Raw genomic sequence first — 20,685 nt, 5'->3', positions numbered from 1 at the left:
TGCCTAAACAATTATAAGTACCAGTATGATAAAACACAATTGGAGAGAGGTCAAGAATTAAAGAGCGTCACATATTGCCCTGAATTTTAAAGTTACAGTCACGTATTGCCCTGTATTTGATAGTTACAGACACATATTGCTCTGTATTTGATAGTTACAGACACATATTGCCCTGTATTTGATAGTTACAGACACATATTGCCCTGTATTTGAAAGTTACAGTCACATATTGCCCTGTATTTGATAGTTACAGACACATATTGCCCTGTATTTGAAAGTTACAGTCAGATATTGCCCTGTATTTGATAGTTACAGACACACATTGCTCTGTATTTGATAGTTACAGACACATATTGCCCTGTATTTGATAGTTACAGACACATATTGCCCTGTATTTGAAAGTTACAGTCACATATTGCCCTGTATTTGAAAGTTACAGTCACATATTGCCCTGTATTTGATAGTTACAGTCACATATTGCCCTGTATTTGAATGTAACAGTCAGATATTGCCCTGTATTTGATAGTTACAGACACATATTGCTCTGTAATTGATAGTTACAGACACATATTGCTCTGTAATTGAAAGTTACAGTCACATATTGCCCTGTATTTGATAGTTACAGACACATATTGCTATGTATTTGATAGTTACAGACACATATTGCTCTGTATTTGATAGAGTTGACGAAATATTTCACTTTCACTATGTTAAAGAAACAAGATAGTAAAGTGAGAAAATCAATGTTTAAAGTGTTGACACTATCAAGATAAACAATAGTGGTCAAGATTAACTGGTCAGTGATAAATACTGACCACTAACTCTAGATTGAGATAACATATTTTACATACCATTAACAACTTAAGTGGCTATCCTTTCTTTATACTGACCACTTGACCACTTCCATTCATTCATTTACAAGCCGTATACATTGACTTTCAATCTCAGCCAAATGTCCCCAACACAAGTGATGTGATCTTCTACATGGAATGAATCAGAATATAAACTTTCAACATTTAAAAAATTTTGTTCCTTTGTACAGGTGTGCTTCATTGCCAATAGTACATGTACTTTGTTTCAATAATTTTTTTTAATGTTACCCCATACAAAGATTGTCCTAAATTTCTTCAGGCATATATTTGTGAATGATATAGATATAAGCTTACAGTAAAATTGTTTACATTAGTTGAAATGTTTGTACCATTCACACAATATTCACATCATAGAGCCTTGTTAAATGCTATCCTTTTAGGGGATTTATCTCTCATCTTATCTAATAAGGAAAAATGATTTACTAGCCTTTTTTGAGTATAAAAGGATTGCTTCTATTTTGCATCATTTAGATTTCCGGCGTTATTCATTCTTTTAATTTCAGGAAACTTGATGTAAATGTTGTAAATATCTTTTGGTTTGAAGATATATTGTTTTTCAGTCTTTTAATTAATTATGTATTTGTTAGTGTTTACATGTCCATGTCTCAAGTTGTATACATGTTATTTATATACAGAGTCTGGAATATAGGTTATTAAATGTTTATATATATATTAATAGATTGTTGTAAACTATCAGAAGTTAATTAAGACATGATATAAAGTTGTCTAATCAGCGTCTATCTTATCTCTCTACTTATTCCACTCTTCATATCATATACCAGCAGGCTCATATTACATAGACTTTACTTCTTTAAAACATATATCTTCTCATAGCCTACTACTTTACCAGCTATAAGAATTGCTGATCACTTCTTAAAAATGATATGATCTCTGATAGTCAGGTTTTGGGTTTAATTCAGATATTTGTATGAGTGTATTGGAATGGAAACAATATCTATGCCTGATAGATTTATCACAAATTTATCATAATTTTTGTTAAAGAAGTCCTAAACTATAGTTCACTTTAATTGATGACACCTATCTTTATAATATATTTTTTAAGTAAACTTAATATTACCAGCTTATTCAGCCCCTCCCCATCATCCCACCCCAAACAGATGGTGTTTGCAGCCTTTGAAGATTCTAACATGGATATTTGGATACTTGTGATATGCATTTATAAAATAAACATCATAAAATAATAATCTTATCACATCTGGTGGACATTTATTTAACATGTGTTTTGATGTTGAGGGAGTAATTTTGGAAATAAACAAAGAATTTCCTCTTCCCTTATGATTAAACATACCCCATGGTGACTAACATATACACAAACATTTTACATTTCATTAAACCAGATTGAATTTCCTTTTACCATGAGTCAATCTGACAAATATCCAGTTGATAGTTAATTACACATTGAAATATTTCCATTAAATAATAGTTTACTAGCTGAAATATTTCAATGTGTAATAGACTGCTAATTATTGAAATATTTCATTGAATAACAGTTAACTAGGTAATTTGAACTAACCACTAACAAGTACACATTGTATATTAATACTCTGTATTTAAAATATTTCATAAATGGTGGTTGTAATTCAGTGAAATATTGAATTGTCAGTTAAAATACTAAACTGTTTATGAATTGTTTTAAGCAATATATTTTTATTGAAATATTTCTCAATTTATTGTTAGCTTAAATCGAAAATTGCGCCATTTTTTTTATCAATCGTACCTTAGTCTCAGAAATAGGAATCAGTAATAGTGTTGAGATCCATGTGTGTCCAGAATTATCTGCGTTTGAAATTAAAAAAGATCAGTTGTATTTTTTTGAGTCACTGCCATACATAAAAAAGACAATCTATAGAAATAGAGAAAGGAATTCTCAGTTGAGAAATTTTTGAAGGAATTATGCGATTGTCATACATTTATAGTACTTTGAAGACAACATATATTCGAGACTCAAATCATCCCCCCAAAATGGTGCATCTGTCCCTTTAATTGAAATAGACTGTGAAATATTTATTAAATGATAGATTTTGAATTGAAATAGTTTCTGAATATTGAATTGTAACTTCAAATATTTTCTTAAATAGTAGACAATTGAGTTATTTCCTTAAAAAGATATTACCAATGACAAATTTTCTGCTGCAATAGACCGTAATTGAAATATTTAACTAGTAAAAAAGCTTAGTGAAACATTGCCTTTAAATAAGAAATTATTGATAGATGTTTCAAATGATAGATTACTACATGAAATTTTTCTTTTTAATAATAGACATGATACATTTACCCGTAGACAGCTGATACCAAACATGTAATTATAGATATATGGAAATGCTTTTTCAGAATGTATTAAATGCAAATAATTTATATAAATATTATTATCAATATTTTGGAATGTTTAAATTGTTCATAATAATGAATGTCCAAAACACTATTTTGTATTATTGCTGACTTTGTCAATAATGTTGAAAACTATGTTTTATTTTCTAATTAAGTATGAGAAACCATTTCTTCTTACAGGATTGGAAGGGCAGCGGAGAAGAAATAGACAGAGATCACGATGTGAACAGGGTAGTTGTTACCCAGCAACGGGAGATTTACTGATTGGACGTGAAGATTATTTATCAGCCTCCTCTACGTGTGGTGCAGAGCGTCCAGAAAGATTCTGTGTTGTCAGTTATTTAGAAAAAGACACTAAATGTTTTCAGTGTGATTCTCGTCAGCCATGGAGAGAGGGTTTCAATGAACGTAGTCATAAAATATCAAACATTGTATCATCATTCAAAGACAGACGTAACCGTTGGTGGCAAGCTAGAAACGGTGAACAAGATGTAACTGTTCAGTTAGACTTGGAGGCCGAATTTCATTTCACTCATTTAATTATGACATTTAAGACCTTTAGACCAAAAGCATTACTCATTGAAAGATCATACGATTTTGGTAAAACATGGAAAGTGTATCGTTATTTTGCTCAGGATTGTGCTCGTTCTTTCCCTGGTGTTCCACGTGGACCTGTTCGTTCATTAACTGATGTTATTTGTGTTCAGAGATATTCAGCAGAAACACCTTCAACAGAGGGAGAGGTGAGTCATTTTTTTTCTTAATGTGTTGTACCAGAAATACACATGAACAGTTGGTTGAATATTTCATCTCCCTCCTACAAATCCCTTATTCAGATGTGTCATGTCTGCATCATTTACAGTACATGTATTCAGATGTGTCATGATTTGCATCATTTACAGTACATGTATTCAGATGTGTCATGATTTGCATCATTTACAGTACATGTATTCAGATGTGTCATGTCTGCATCATTTACAGTACATGTATTCAGATGTGTCATGATTTGCATCATTTACAGTACATGTATTCAGATGTGTCATGATTTGCATCATTTACAGTACATGTATTCAGATGTGTCATGTCTGCATCATTTACAGTACATGTATTCAGATGTGTCATGATTTGCATCATTTACAGTACATGTATTTAGATGTGTCATGATTTGCATCATGTACAGTAAAGGTATTCAGATGTGTCGTGATTTGTAATATGTACAGTACAGGTATTAAGATGTGTCATGATTTGCAATATACACAATACAGGTATTCAGATGTGTCATGATTTGCAATGATACACAATACAGGTATTCAGATGTGTCATGATTTGCAATATGCACAATACAGGTATTCAGATGTGTCATGATTTGCATCATGTACAGAACAGGTATTCAGATGTGTCATGATTTTAAATATGTACAGAACAGGTATTCAGATGTGTCATGATTTTTAATATTTACAGAACAGGTATTCAGATGTGTCATGATTTTTAATATGTACAGAACAGGTATTCAGATGTGTCATTGCTCTGTTAGTAAGAATCGGTGGTGCAGGTTGTCTGTCAAAATCTACTGAAATTGAAATTGAAATAGGATCTGTTATAATGTATGTGCTGTTATTTTTCAGGTTATTTTCCGTGTATTACCTCCATTTATTAGAGTAGATGATCCATACAGTGAGAAAGTTCAAGATTTATTGAAATTAACTAATTTACGTGTCAACTTAACAGAATTACATACATTAGGTACATGTATTGTTCTTTATCGTATAATATGTGTAAGTTGTATGGAAACTTTTATGATCAAAAGTCTGCATTCCCATTTATTTAGCTTGATTGTCCAGTTCAGGATATAGTGGATTGATTCTACAGAAAAAGAACATTTTAAAATCCAGACTTGTAATGTACATCTTTTCAATGCAATTCTGGGAAATAAAGACTAACAATTATATTTGTTATTTCAGGTGATACATTATTAGATTCTAGACCTGAAATTAAAGAGAAATATTACTATTCTATGTATGATATGACTGTAAGAGGTAGTTGTTCTTGTTATGGTCATGCTGCAAGATGTTTACCTGTTCCTGGCTATGATACCAGACCTGATATGGTGAGTCAACAGTTATAATCCGTTCTTTCTAAGCTTGATCACTTGGGGCCTTAGTCTCAAAAAATTAAGATTTTAAGAAATACAGTCATCTGATTGGATAACAAAACTAAATTTGATATCAATTTTAGTGATTTACCAATCAGATGACTTAAACACTGAAATCATTTTAACTTAAGTTTCAAGAATAAGACCCTTGGTTGACAGAGGCCAAAAGTTTCATAAATAAAAATTCTTCAGTGATATTAGATTCAGTGGTATAATTCATATATTGAGTGGGGCTCTAAAAGTTTCAAAAAGATTAATTGTTGATTTAGCCATGATGAAATGTTTGCTGGTTTCAGTCTTGTCTGTATAACCAGCAGGTCTACTATTGCATTTAAAGTATTTCCTTGTGTTCAAGAGATGATATAAAATTTGGTGTTGAAATTACATGTCTTCAGTATATGTATGAAATGAAATGGTGAATCTTGGTTGCAGGTTCATGGTCAATGTGAATGTCAACATAATACTAAAGGTTTAAATTGTGAGATGTGTCAGGATTTTTATAATGATTTACCCTGGAGACCAGCTAGACAGAATCAACCTAATTCTTGTAAACGTAAGTGTTTGAATGATTTTGATTTGTTTTCTTTTGTCACATTGATTCTCAAAAATTGGAATAATTGCCAATGCAATTTGTAATCAATGTAAGTATGTTATTGTAATAATCATGCCTTCTAATGTCATTTTATACCCAATATCATTTGTGTTACAAGATGTTATTGTAATAAACATGCCTTCTAATGTCATTTTGTAGATGTTATTGTAATAAACATGCCTTCTAATGTCATTTTATACCCAATATCATTTGTGTTACAAGATGTTATTGTAATAAACATGCCTTCTAATGTCATTTTATACCCAATATCATTTGTGTTACAAGATGTTATTGTAGTAAACATGTAATCCAATGTCATTTTATACCCAATATCATTTGTGTTACAAGATGTTATTGTAGTAAACATGCCTTCTTATGTCATTTTATACCCAATATCATTTGTGTTACAAGATGTTATTGTAATAATAATGTAATCCAATGTCATTGTATAACAGTGTAATTTTATACTCAACGTCATTTGTGTGGCAATGTTATAGTAATAATCATGACTTCCAGTGTCATTTTATACCCAATGTCATTTATATTTCAGGGTGCAACTGTAATAATCATGCTACCCAATGTCATTTTGATTCGGCTGTATATGAGGCTACTGGTAGAATAAGTGGTGGTGTTTGTGATCAGTGTCAACATAATACACAGGGTAGAAACTGCCAGGAATGTGCCACATTCTATTATCAAGATCCTAATAGAGATATACGAGATCCTGAAATCTGTCAACGTAAGTATTCTAAAAAATGATTAAAATTCATTGAAGGACAGAAATTGGACAGTAATTTAATTTGCTTTGTTCATCAAAATCATTTATCTTTATGCCACAACTAAAATTACAGTATTTGATAATTATCATTCAGACAGGGTGTTCTTTATATGATATTGATAGCATTACATTGGTTATTTTTTTGAAAGAGTTCATATCAATAAATTGTATGTTTCAGCCTGTGACTGTGATCCATCTGGTTCAGAATTAAATGGTGAATGTGATGCTAGAACTGATGAATTGGCTGGTCTAGAAGCTGGTAAATGTTATTGTAAGAAATATGCCACTGGATCAAGATGTGATAAATGTATTGATAATTATTGGAATTTATTACAAGAAAATCCTGAAGGCTGTGAAGGTGAGTATTGAATACAGGCATTGTGGCCTTAAATGTTACCCAAGTTATCCATAAGGAGCCAAACAGCATTGTGGAAAATTTGATTTAGAAAAGTTAATTTATTCAATGTTATAGTTTCTATTTGGAGCACATTATGCATAATGGCGGTAGCATCTTGCTAAAACTTGGAGAGCAGAATATAGAAAATAAGTGATGTATAATTTGATATTGTCTTTTATTTCAGCATGTACATGTAATGCTATAGGTACTATTGGAGATTTTGGATGTGATCAAGTAACTGGATTATGCCGATGTAAACGTTATGTTACTGGTAGAAATTGTGATGCTTGTTATGTAAGTTTCATAGAATTAATATTAATATTATCATAGAATTTGTGGAGAAACTCACCAAGTTAAATAGGCATTAAGTTAAAACCACCTTTCATGATGACCAGGCAAATTTCAGGATATTTAAGTAGCCTAATGTGTGAAAACTGTTCATGTACAGTAAATTAAAAGCATGACATTAAATTGGAAAAGGAGTACTGGTAGAGTCATTACTTTCTGCTTATGAAGAGAACATGATCATATTTTATTTCATCTTTTACAGCCAGGATTTTTTGGATTAAGTGCCAAGGATTATGGATGTGATCCATGTGATTGTGATATCGGTGGATCATTAAGTGAGACATGTGATCAGGCTAGTGGACAGTGTCAGTGTCGACCTAATATAGTAGGACGTCAATGTGATCAGCCATTCCCTGGATATTACTATGCTGGACTAGATTATTATCTATATGAAGGTGAACATGGTCAAGCCTCTGGTGTAAGTATTATCTCAACACTTTTAGGGAGTCAACAGTAAAACTTCAACTGGAACAGAAGGATTAAAAAATAAATTGCACATAAGAATGGTCTGGAAATTGTTTTAACTTCCAAGTTACATTTTTGTGGTTTTTCCTAGGTTTATTTTGCTGGTAAAGCTAAAATTGTGGATGAAACTTTTTATTTAATCCTAGACTATATGTAAAACTATTTATTATTTCAGAATGGTAGAGTATATCTTCGTGAACCTATACCTGATGCTAAGTACTGGACTGGTACAGGTTATATGTTATTAACAGAAGGAGATAGTATGGAAATTATGTTTAGTAATATAGATTTCCCTATGTATTATGACTTAGTATTACGTTATGATCCAAGGGTAGGTTAATTTTCTACAGTACAAGAATTTATTAGAACTTGCAATTTTCATATTGTTTCATAGTATTATTTTCATCGCATAATTAATGATGATTTTATCTGATGTCAGAAAAGTTTAAGGACTTTAGATGTCATTTTCATTTATCAATCATATATTTTTTCCATTAACATTGCTGCTAGGATTCTACATGATATGTAGTCTGTTAATGTGTGTGGTAAGGTTTTATATTTCGAATCATTTGTTTCCTTTCCAATGTTCCTTGAATTCTTTTATTTTTTATGTTAATATCTTTACTTTTTGAATGTTTCCACTATTTGTACATACATGTGTTATATTTGACTTTTCTTCCTCATTTTTATAGAAGACCATTTATCCATATTGTGAGTCATTATTTGAATCTAAAAGCAAAGTACTGTATGAATCAGTTGTACATCATTATAAACTAAAATAGTGGAAAAAAAAAATAAATATGGAGTTATACAATAATTTGCCAGTGAATCGAGTTGGTTACAAAGAAATTATGATGCATTGGCTTAATTTTGTTTTTTCTGTTCAACTATTTAATTGCATGTTGATACGCCTTTTAAATGCAATGCTCACAAGATTATTAAGGTAGAAATTTTCATTAAGATTGATGGATGATTAACAAGAAACATTAGAAGATATCTGTATACTTGTAGATGCCTGAAGCCTGGAGTGATGTACGTATAACAGTAATAAGAGATGAACCTATTGATCCTAATGGACTATGTGCTAGATATAATCCTGCTGATGATGTCAAAACTGTTCGACTTCAACCAAGTAAGTTTTCCCCTGACAATCAAATATTCTGGTTATGATAACGAAATAGGACAAACAGAATAAATACAAACAATTTTCTGTTCATTTGATTAAATCCAGACTTTTACAGTAACATTCTTAGAAATATCAATGGTATTGTTAACTGAAAATAAGTTGTTGACATTATGCTGCTGTAAAAACTAGAAAACTGTATTTGAAGTGGAATTAAATTCTAATATTTGGACATAAACCTTAAAACCAAATAAAATAACCTATTTGTGATGCATCTGTTTATTTTTCAATAGGTAGATTAAAACAAACAATATTTGTGGAATAAGATGTAATTTATGATGATATTAAATTTCAATAAATTTGTGTGAATAGGCTCAAGTTTTATGACATTTGTAAATTTGTAAGTGTACATTGGTCAATGTAATGTAAATATTATAATGATATATGATATTATAGGTAACAGATTTATTAGTGTATCACCACCAACTTGTTTTGAACCTGGTAAAAAATACACTATTAGAATAGATCTCAATAGATATAAAGAGGGAGAATCTACTCCACAAGCTACTGTATTAATTGATTCAGTAAGTTACCTTATGTATTATTCTTAGATAATTCATAATATGATAACATATCCTTTCCATTTCTTTCAGAGAAAATCATAAAACATTTATCTAAAGAAAAATCCTTATTATGAAGTTTATGTCTTTGACATTTTGACAATGTTCAAGTCTAGTAAAACTTTGGATTATGTCTTATAAAAGCATTCTAATTCAATTTAAAACTTTGATTATAGATCTTATTGGTACCTAATACAGACAGTATACCAATATTTCAAGGACCAGGTTTACCTCTATATTTGAAGAACCAATTTACACGATATCGATGTGATCAAGTACAACTGGGTTCACTACAGTCTAATATACCTGATGAGTGTAAAAAACATTATTTCAGTATCTCTGCTGTTTTACATGGAGAAGCTTTAGGTAACCATTTTTTAAAACCCACTATAATGTATTTTACCACTCTAAAATTATAGACATATCTTTATAAGGGGTGATAATTATTTCTTTCACATTATATCCAACCATAACCATCATTGTGTTCAAACCAGGCCCTCATTTCTTTTTATAGATCTGCATATTGAGCTTGTATCTGATGTATCAAACCCTGTAAGTTTTATGTCATTACCTTACAATTATAATTTCAGCATGTGATTGTGATTTGACTGGATCATTAAGTCGTGACTGTGAACCACTAGGTGGACAGTGTCAATGTAAACCTAATGTAGTAGGTAGAAGATGTGACCAGTGTGCTCCAGGAACTTATGGTTTCGGTCCTAGTGGTTGCCAACGTAAGTAATTTAAGTTAAAATGAATATGATATATACAATAATGAATTATATTTTCACTGTTAAAATAGCGCTCAATACATCAATTATAGAGCAATATACATTTTGAAAACATTGTAGTATATTATAACATGTTTCTTTTTGATAACGGTAAACTTGTAACTATTAATGACATATTCAATGAGTAATAATTATAAAGTTATATTATTAGAATAGTTTTATTATATTAACATCTCGTACTATTTTTTATAGCCTGTAATTGTAATGATATTGGAGCATTAGATAATTTCTGTAATGGTACCAGTGGACAATGTTCCTGTGCTGATAATGTTGGTGGACAGACATGTGATGTTTGTATTCCTGGTAATTGGGGATTTCCACAGTGTCGTGCCTGTCAGTGTAATGGACATGCTGAAACGTGTGATAATTTATCTGGAAGATGTATAAACTGTCAAGATAATACCCAGGGTGATTACTGTGAAAGGTAAGAAATTATGAATAATGTTCCTTCCAAATCTACTCACATACAGGAATGATATTTGTCTATTTCAATAGAATATTTTTAATTCTTTTTTTTACGCACATAGCATAATAATAATACAGAGAGAATCATCTTTGCAATGAAATACCATATAATGCCTGGTTAAAATCTGGTTAACTCGAATAAGTGATCTTTCCTCATTATTCCGGTTGACCCAGCCATAAATGGATATAGTTAATGTACTACTAATGGTTAACGCTATGGTTTTATGTACCAAGTTTAGTAAATTATACTACATGTATTTTGTGTAAATTTTCAGATGTTTAGATTTTTACTATGGTGAACCAAGAGGTGCTCGTATACCATGTCAACCCTGTATGTGTCCTGGAGGTCCTAATAGCACATTGAACCATGCTGACCAGTGTTCTCTAGATCCTAGATCTCGCTCTTTTATTTGTGACTGTAAACTTGGATATCAGAGTGAGTACAGTTTAACTTTTATTGTGTTAAAATATTGTCAAATTCAAGTTCATCCAGTATCTCTTCTACACAATCCAAATATACTCCATCTAGTGGCCAATTGATTATTTGGTTTACATTCAATTTACTGTATTTTATCATCATGAGAGTGAAGGTTTTAGGTTTTTTGGGAGCATGTTTGTCAAATCAAGGTTTCAATAAGTAGAATTTTTTTGTTTTTTTTAACAGGACCAAATTGTGAGATATGTGAAGAGAATTATTATGGTAATCCATTACAAGAAGGTGGTAGTTGTCAGAGATGTATTTGTAATAATAATATAGATTTTGCTATGCCTGGAAGCTGTGATAGATCTACTGGAGAATGTTTAAAATGTCTGTATAATACAGAGGGATATAATTGTGAACTCTGTACAGCAGGATATTTTGGTGAAGCTTCAGAACAGAACTGTAAACGTAAGATTTTTAAACATACTGTGTTTTAATGGTATAATGCTATTGACTCCTATTCCTTATGATAATGTGACAACATAGTAAAAGGGTTAAAGTGCAGTATTAGCTAACAGTATTTATTTATACAAATAATGTTTCATGTAATTTCATTTCAACCTTTTTTTATTTTTCAGAATGTGTGTGTTCATCATTAGGAACAGATATGAGTCTGGGAGAATGTGATCGTAATAATGGTCAATGTCCATGTCTACCTAATGTTATTGGTCAGGAATGTGATAGATGTGCTGTAGGTTATTATAATCTGTCTAGCGGAGTAGGTTGTTCAGCTTGTAACTGTGATCCTACTGGTTCTAATTCTCTAGAGTGTAATCAGGTTAGTATTCACACTTCCTCTCTAAAGAACATCAAGCTTGGTATATGATGCTTGTAAGGTAACCTAGTAAAGCTACCTTCTTTCTTGAGAGTGTTTTGACTGGATACATTCCTTTTCAGTTTACTGTCAATTAAACCAAACACCTTTTAATGGAAAGTCTTTTAGTCGACATATTGCCTTTATCAGATTGAATTTGATTTAATTCTATTGTTAGTTGCAAAAGTTATTCTAGGTATTACAGCCATGTTCCTCCTATGTTCATGTTTACAAAAGAGCTCTATTTGTTAATTTACAAATTTATTGCCTTGTTCAACATTATACATTGGAAAATTATCTCCAATCAAGAAAAGAGTTCTAGTGTCGAGCAGAGAATATACATGACTAGAATGCTCAAAGTAATTAACAATTATACAGTTGTACATTAACTTTTGCTCAAATTGTTGTTATTAGATTGATGGACAATGTGATTGTAAAGATGATAGAGGTGGAAGAACTTGTAGTGATTGTGCTGATTTGTTATATGGCGATCCTAGAGACCAGTGTTATGGTAAGTTACTCTTTAAGTTAATATGTTTATGTGGCTTTTTAAGAAATGTGGCTTTTTCAATCTCAGAAATAACAAAGGCTTTTCTAATTTTGCAAACAAAAGCCAAAACCATATTGAAATATTTCTTTTTTAGAAGACTGTAGAGGCACAGTAGTTGGGGATTTGTGAACGAGAAATTTAACAGAAGACGAGATATATACTACAGTGGTACAGAAGAGAATACCTTATAACTAATATATGGCTCAATTTTGATGAATTTCAGATTGTGCCTGTGATAGACGTGGCTCCAGATCATTACAGTGTGACAGACGTACAGGACAGTGTGAATGTGTCAGAGGTGTAACAGGGTTAAAATGTGACCGTTGTGCTCGAGGAACTACTGGTGAACTACCATATTGTGTACCTTGTGGAGAATGTTTTGATAACTGGGACAGGATCATCCGAGTTTTAAGAGGTAAGCATTGACATGTTATTAATTATCATTTCACTTAGAGAACAATAGACTTCAACAGATACAAATTGGATTTGTTGACCATTTTATGAAAAGGAATTTTAAGGCACTAGACTGTAATTCAGATGAAGGCCTATCCAATGTCATATAATATATATATTGACAGCTCACGTATAGGTCTCATATATGGTTGCATACTGATGTCAACATCACTGATTTCAAAGTCTATTAAATGTTTATATATTTTTAGACCAGACAGCTAGTCTAGTAGAGACAGCAAGCAACATACAGTCTACTGGTGCTATTAAAGCCTTTGATACAGAGTTTAAACAGATGCAGAGCAATATCAATGAGATACAGAGTATTATATCTAGCTCTAATTTAACACAAGTTGATGTTAGAGATATAGAAACAATGTTAGATTATATCAGGTAAATCATAGTTGACAAATAACAAATTTATGGCATTCCTGAAACCAAACTAGAGCCATTTTATATTGAAATGCAGCATTTCTGAAAAAAAACCCTCAATTTTAACTCAATGCACACTGCATGGAGTTGCCTGTCTGCATTGGTCCAATACAAAGCAAGAATTTAAGACAATAAAGGTATTTTTTTTTCAAAACACAGCTATTAAGTTAGCTAGCCAGAAATGGCTATATCTGCAATATATTATATCATGTATTTATTTATATTTCAGACGTAATCTAACAGAGAACAGTAAATCTATTAATAATGTGGATGAAGAATTAAGTAATACAACAGCTAGAGTACAGATTGGTAATACTAGAATTGGTGTATTGAAACAACAGGTAGCTGATTTAAAAGATTTGGCTGAACGACTCCGGGCTAATGCAACTGATATCCAGGCTAGAGATGTAGAAGGTAGGAAGCATGATTAAAAGATATTTTTATCTTTGGTATGATGAGTGAACTTCAATTTCAAAGATTGTGGGATTTAAACATATCAAAAACAATACCTTGCAGACGACAATCCATTTATTCCACTACCCTGGCTAAGATGAGACACCTGCAAGGTTTATGTAGTAATTTATTTCAGTAGCATTAAATCTTTTTGTTTTCAAAAATTGGATTTGATTATACATTCCTTTCTTTAACAGGAGCATTGAATATTACCCGTGAAGCTGAAAGACGGTCCCAAGATGCTCAGAGGCTGGTAGACAGTACCTCACCATTATTGACTGATTCTGAACGAACTAGAAGAAGAGTAGAAGATCTTATTTCCCAGAATGGAGCTCAATTTGATGATAAATTAAAGAGAAATAAAGCTGAATTAGATAAATTGGATAATAAGGTCACTGATCTAGGAGGCAGAATTGCAAACATTAACAACATGGTAAAAAATCTTTGGTTTTCTATAGGATTAAGTTTTGAAAATAGATAACAGTGAGCTTTCTGATACATTTTGTAGTCCTAATGTGTTGATGTATTTAGTTATGATTTATAGTTTGGCGTTAAAGTATCTGTTAGAGTATCTGTATTTTTTTTTTTAATATTGCTTTTTTTGTGGTAAAACTGATGATATATAAATGTTTCTAGTTCTAGGTTTGTAGTAAAACTGATAATGAAATATATTATTTTAGGTTTGTGGTAAAACTGATGATATGTAAATATTTCTAGTTCTAGGTTTGTAGTAAAACTGATGAAGAAATATATTATTTTTAGGTTTGTGGTAAAACTGATGATGTATTTTTTTAATATTTCTAGGTGCCTGGTTAGTATTTCTAGGTTTGTGGTAAAACTGATGATGTATTTTGTTAATATTTCTAGTTGCCTGCTTAATATTTCTAGGTTTGTGGTAAAACTGATGATGTATTTTGTTAATATTTCTAGGTGCCTGGTTAGTATTTCTAGGTTTGTGGTAAACTGATGATGTATTTTGTTAATATTTCTAGGTTTGTGGTAAACTGATAATGTATTTTGTTAATATTTCTGGGTGCGTGGTTAGTATTTCTAGGTGCATGGTAAAACTGATGATGTATTTTGTTAATATTTCTAGGTTTGTGGTAAACTGATAATGTATTTTGTTAATATTTCTGGGTGCGTGGTTAGTATTTCTAGGTGCGTGGTAAAACTGATGATGTATTTTGTTAATATTTCTAGGTTCGTGGTTAGCATTTCTAGGTTTGTGGTAAAACTGATGATGTATTTTGTTAATATTTCTAGTTGCCTGGTTAGTATTTCTAGGTTTGTGGTAAAACTGATGATGTATTTTGTTAATATTTCTAGTTTGCCTGGTTAGTATTTCTAGGTTTGTGGTAAAACTGATGATGTATTTTTTTAATATTTCTAGTTGCCTGGTTAGTATTTCTAGGTTTGTGGTAAAACTGATGATGTATTTTGTTAATATTTCTAGTTGCCTGGGTAGTATTTCTAGGTTTGTGGTAAAACTGATGATGTATTTTGTTAATATTTCTAGTTTGCCTGGTTAGTATTTCTAGGTTTGTGGTAAAACTGATGATGTATTTTGTTAATTCTAGGTGTGTTGTTAAATATAGTTTTGTATTTTTTTTTCAAGGTTTGTGGTAAACCAGGTGATCCATGTGATGTATTTTGTGGTGGAGGAGGATGTAATAAATGTGGTGGTAGTAATTGTGGAGATGGTGCTGTCACTAAGGCTGAAAGTGCTCTAGACTTGGCCAATCAGGCAGCAGAAGTTTTAAAAATCAAAGAAGCTGAAGCTGAAGACCTACTCAGTGATGTATGTTATTTTATTTTAATTAATTTGACTGTGCCGTTTTGTATAAAAAAAATATAATTGACTAATCTAAGGAATTATTAAGTATGGATGCTTTTACTTTAAATTTATAGAGAAAATCCTAGTTATCGTCTATAGACATTACTGTTATCAGGTATATTTCATCTCTAGGTTCGAGAAGCTAAGAGAGGAGCAGAAGAAGCTAAGGATGATGCTCAAATGGCCTACGATGTAGCTGTTAGTGCTAAAAACCAGTCTGAATCTGTACGCACCAATCTTGAAGACTTATTGAATAGAATCAGTGACTTCTTACAACCACAGAGAGCTAGTCCAAATGATGTCAAAAAGGTGAGATGTTTTAAGATCATTAAAATAAATCTTGAATTTGGGGAAGAAAATGTTACCAATGCAACATCTGTACAAATTATCAACAGACGGACCTGTCCCATATTATTTCAATTTGACACATTCAATTTATTTGTAGATTGCTGCAGAGATTATGGATATGAGTATATCTTTAACACCTAAACAAATAGAAGATTTAGCTAGTAAAATTAATCAAACTATACAAGGCCTCCAGAATATAGACAGTATCCTAGTTGATACAAGAGATGATTTAAATCAAGCCCGGAGATTGAAACAGCGAGCTGATAATGCCTCGTAAGTAAAAATCAGATTATTACATGTATAAGGTTATTTAATGAGCAAAAAAACTTAAGTTCTGATAATCTAGTGCAGGCCAGTGCTCCACAATTTTTGGCATACGTTCTGAAATCGATTCAGATTTCCAGTTCTGCCCATTACCAGGTTAGGTATTTGGAATCCAAATATTTTTCGTCCATTTACAGACTGGATGCTAATGCCATATTGAAGACAGCTCAAGAGGTATTAAGTGCTTTAAATGGTGCCAAGAATGCACAAGAAGAAGCATCTAAAGCCATCACACAAGCTCAGACTGATATTAAAGATGCTGAAGCTGATTTGACAATGGTAAGTCTTACTTCTTTCTAGCCTCTGATATCTATTTTTTATGCCCATTTACCACCCAGGAACAGATGATTGTTTGAGGGAAGAAAGAAAGAAACATAATAAGATATATTACTAACATAGTTAACAACAGGGATTCTCAACTAGTGACGTGCTCCATTTTTAGCGCATGTAAAATGGCTTAGACGGAATTGGAAAAAACAAAAATTTACTAGCCACATTAATATTATTTTTGTATGAAGAGAGGAGAAAATAACGAATCGTGAGTTCTTGATTCAGCACCTACCAACAACATCAAGTGCTTTTCATGGTCATCATCGCATGAGCACGTGCATAGCGTCCAGCCTTTTCCTGTAAGGGGGCGGTGCAGGCAGGCCCTTGCTAAGGTTCATGGCGCTTTAGCACTTCAAAACGATGAGTGGCACTGCTTTTTTACTTCAGAAACTCTGGTTTACAACATTTTTATAAACTCCAAATCATTAAATGTTTAACAGTCAAAGTGGAAACTTTGCAATTGGTTTGAAACTGAACCACCCTTAAAACATGATTTCCTTTCAACATTGCAATAATTTTGTATAACTTGTTGTCCATGTCTGTGGGGAAAGGCAATTCATGCTAATAAACTGACGATTGTGATGTTTTCTTCAACAGATTGAATCAGAGACAGCCTCAGCAGCAGATAAATCTAATGTTAGTTTAGCTATCATTGGAAAATTAAAAGAAAGGTTAAATGAACTTCGACTCAAGTTCACACAAAATGATCTTAATGTGAAGAGAGCTGAAGAAGCAGCCCAGATGGCAGTTGATTTGGCTAATAAAGCTGAGAGGGTGAGTTACACTAATACAGACCGATGTATGAATATGAAGTCTTGTGTTATCATTTGCATCTCAATGTTTTAATCTGAATAGGCTAGTTATCTTACTCTATAAAAACACAAGCTATCTTTTCAGCCCATGAAAGTCATTATATTGCTTTTTTACATGTAAATTATTCCTTATTAAATTACATGCTGTTTTAAAAAAAAATATTATAGATTTTCCTATTGTTAAACATAATTCCTTTCTATTTCAGGATGCCAATGATTTAACCAATAAATATCAGGATGCTTCCAACCAATTAAATCAGGACTATGATTCTACAACTGAGTCCCAGAAACGAGCTAAGCGTTTAATGGAAAGAGCAGATCTCTTAGCTAAAAATACACAAGAAAAACATAATAAACTTAAAAGTAAGTATAATTTGAGAACCTTTACAAACATATTTATATACATGTATATGATTTGCTTGAAAACTTATGTTGAGAATATTAAATTTTGAACCTTACTGATCTGTTAAATACATTCATTGTACATCTTAGACATTTGTAATCTACAATTTGAAAGTCTTAAAAAAAAAAATCATTTATTTTCCATAGTAAGTTGTATTCTGTCTGCTTTTGTTATATAGGTTGTTTGAATTTATTTCACTTAATATTTTCTTTTTACAGAAATTCAAGGTGAATTTGATGAAAACCAGAAAAATTTAGTAGAATTGTCTAATTTGATAGATGAATTGAATAGACGTATGGAAATATACCTAATGGAAATTCAAGACAAGGCAAAATATTATCGAGATTGTTAAATCCTTGATAAGGTTATCCAGACACCTGTTAGGAACTTTTGTGGAGATGAACATCCAGTCTTAAACTACTGAATGATATTATATTGTGCCAAGGAGACATTCAAATGATTTGTTAACAATCAAAGATATATTTTATAATCCGGCCATTGATTTCAGATCCAGACACAATTAAGTTGTGGAAAATAATGATCTAGGGATCTGAAGAGAATGCTTGCCGTTACATTGTCGTTGTTTTGATGATTGGTTAAATTCTGCAGATGTAGGACACAACAGATATTGTTAAATATTGATCAAAACATGATTCATAATTGTAATTAAAAAAATATATGCATGCCTTTTTTTAATTTTACTCATATTTTCTTTTTTCATTACTTAATTTACAAATTTTAATTGCTCCAGTTTTTTTTATAATCTATTTGTATTTTTAACATCATATTGAAATATTTTGTGTATATATTAATATGTTTGTTTTGTATTGTTTGTGAACTATTTATATCACAAGTGTCATCTGTCAATGTATAGGCCAGTAATTGTCTATTCACTTTCTTACCTCAATCAGTTGAAAACCTTATTCTTTGTGAGATTGGCCTTCTCAGTGTAACTTAATTTGTCTTTGTTATCATGCTCAAAAAAGTGTGGCAAAGTCTAGGAAGAAGTTATATATCGGGTATTTTTTTTTTTGGTAAAGAGTTAATTTTTGTCACCTTGAAAATATTTCTGGTTAAAAAATAACACAATATCAGGTTCTTGACATTTTAATATTAAGGTAGCTGTAGATCACATACAATGTATTTACTCTTTATTATTATTCATTTTCATATAAATAGCATTATCGTTTTCTTTAACACATAATAACTTGATTGAAAATACAACTAAGATGATGATAAAACATTCAAATCCATCTTTGTATGTTTGTGCCATATGTATTGATCTACAGAACTTGATAATAAAGCAGGGTTGTGCTTCTGATTTAGATAAAATACACCATTGATATTTAAGACGCATACCAGAAAAATTGACAAGAGAAAACTGATATATTAAATAACAGTTCAATGACTCCATTACTAACAATTTGAGAACTTAAATATTGTATTGAGCAGTGGCACTGAAAATCTTTTTTTTTTTTTATTCCTTACAAAATAAATACTCTAATTGAAATCATACCTCATTACTCATATAAGTTAGCCATTAGATCTACTGTAGTTCAATCTTTATAGTATATGCTTTTATTTTGAGTCCTGCTGTACATTCATGAGGTATACTAATGCACCCTGTACTTTTAACATAGTTTGCATCTCAATTGCTGAAAATGCTTGGTAAAAATTAGTTTTTCTTGCACAAACAGATACAATTTATTTGGTATTAAAATCACTGGTGTTTTGTATTTGATGTATAAGTAGTGTACAATGGTATACTAATATATTTGTAAATAATATTTAGTGCTAGGTTAAATGTATTTGTGTAGTTTTATAATGTAGTGATAGAGCTTTTCATACTAGTGTTCGCCAATATTGTTTTAGTGGTAGTGTTGTTTTAATATAATTGTATAGTTTCTACTATAGTCATGTTTAGAGCACTTAAAATACGTCTTGGCTTACAAGTGAAAGCAATGCCTAAGTCATATACCATGCCGTATTCCCAGGGCAATTACAGTATTGAACATTAGTCCCCCAATTTAACTTACAAATCCTCTCAATTTGATAGATATACCAGATGAAATGATAAAATTTGGCACAGGTTTTTGATAGATTCCTTTAATATGATGTAAGGGATATTGGGATTAGCTTTTTAAAGGGAATAAATGTTTTCAATTTTATCATGCAAGACGAACAATCCAAAATAATTAAGCATAATGAATCTTGTTTTTTGTAAATGTATATTAACTTGTCATGTGTCATTTTCAATTTATATTTGCCGAATCTCTTTGGTTTCTTCAAATTATTGTGGACAAAATTAAACAATGATATCTATGTGTTAATAATTAGTGCATTATTTTATAATTTTTATATCAAAATAAAAATCTTATCTTCAAACTTATTGGATTTGTTTCTTGTATCAGTTCTCATAAGCATTGTATTATCCCCTTCCTTATCATATATTTTCCAGAAGCTGCTTGAATCAAGGATGCAAGATTGTACTACCTTTAAGGT

The 20,685-nt window shown here is 31.1% G+C and overlaps 1 protein-coding gene across 1 annotated transcript; it reads left to right on the top strand.

The window, feature by feature from the left end:
- Positions 1-3,355: 3,355 nt before the first annotated feature.
- On the top strand, positions 3,356-20,568 carry LOTGIDRAFT_209765 (hypothetical protein; the record flags this gene model as incomplete). The annotated part of the gene is made up of 29 exons (XM_009059862.1): positions 3,356-3,964; positions 4,847-4,964; positions 5,183-5,328; positions 5,806-5,926; positions 6,516-6,704; positions 6,922-7,101; positions 7,325-7,434; positions 7,691-7,906; positions 8,129-8,284; positions 8,965-9,085; positions 9,533-9,660; positions 9,873-10,029; positions 10,254-10,430; positions 10,680-10,911; positions 11,228-11,388; positions 11,617-11,841; positions 12,012-12,211; positions 12,662-12,758; positions 13,021-13,212; positions 13,460-13,640; positions 13,909-14,093; positions 14,330-14,565; positions 15,748-15,930; positions 16,099-16,275; positions 16,412-16,587; positions 16,776-16,917; positions 17,566-17,742; positions 17,987-18,143; positions 18,402-20,568. The coding sequence occupies 29 exons, from the start codon at positions 3,356-3,358 to the stop codon at positions 18,533-18,535; spliced, it is 5,283 nt and encodes a 1,760-aa protein (XP_009058110.1). The 3' UTR covers positions 18,536-20,568.
- Between the last annotated feature and the right edge of the window lie 117 nt (positions 20,569-20,685).

The sequence above is a fragment of the Lottia gigantea genome, assembly GCF_000327385.1.
Source record: "Lottia gigantea unplaced genomic scaffold LOTGIsca_4, whole genome shotgun sequence".
In the NCBI taxonomy this organism is placed as follows: domain Eukaryota; kingdom Metazoa; phylum Mollusca; class Gastropoda; family Lottiidae; genus Lottia; species Lottia gigantea.
The sequence above is the reverse complement of the archived record's forward strand: the minus strand, read 5'-3'. Positions and strand labels throughout refer to the sequence as shown.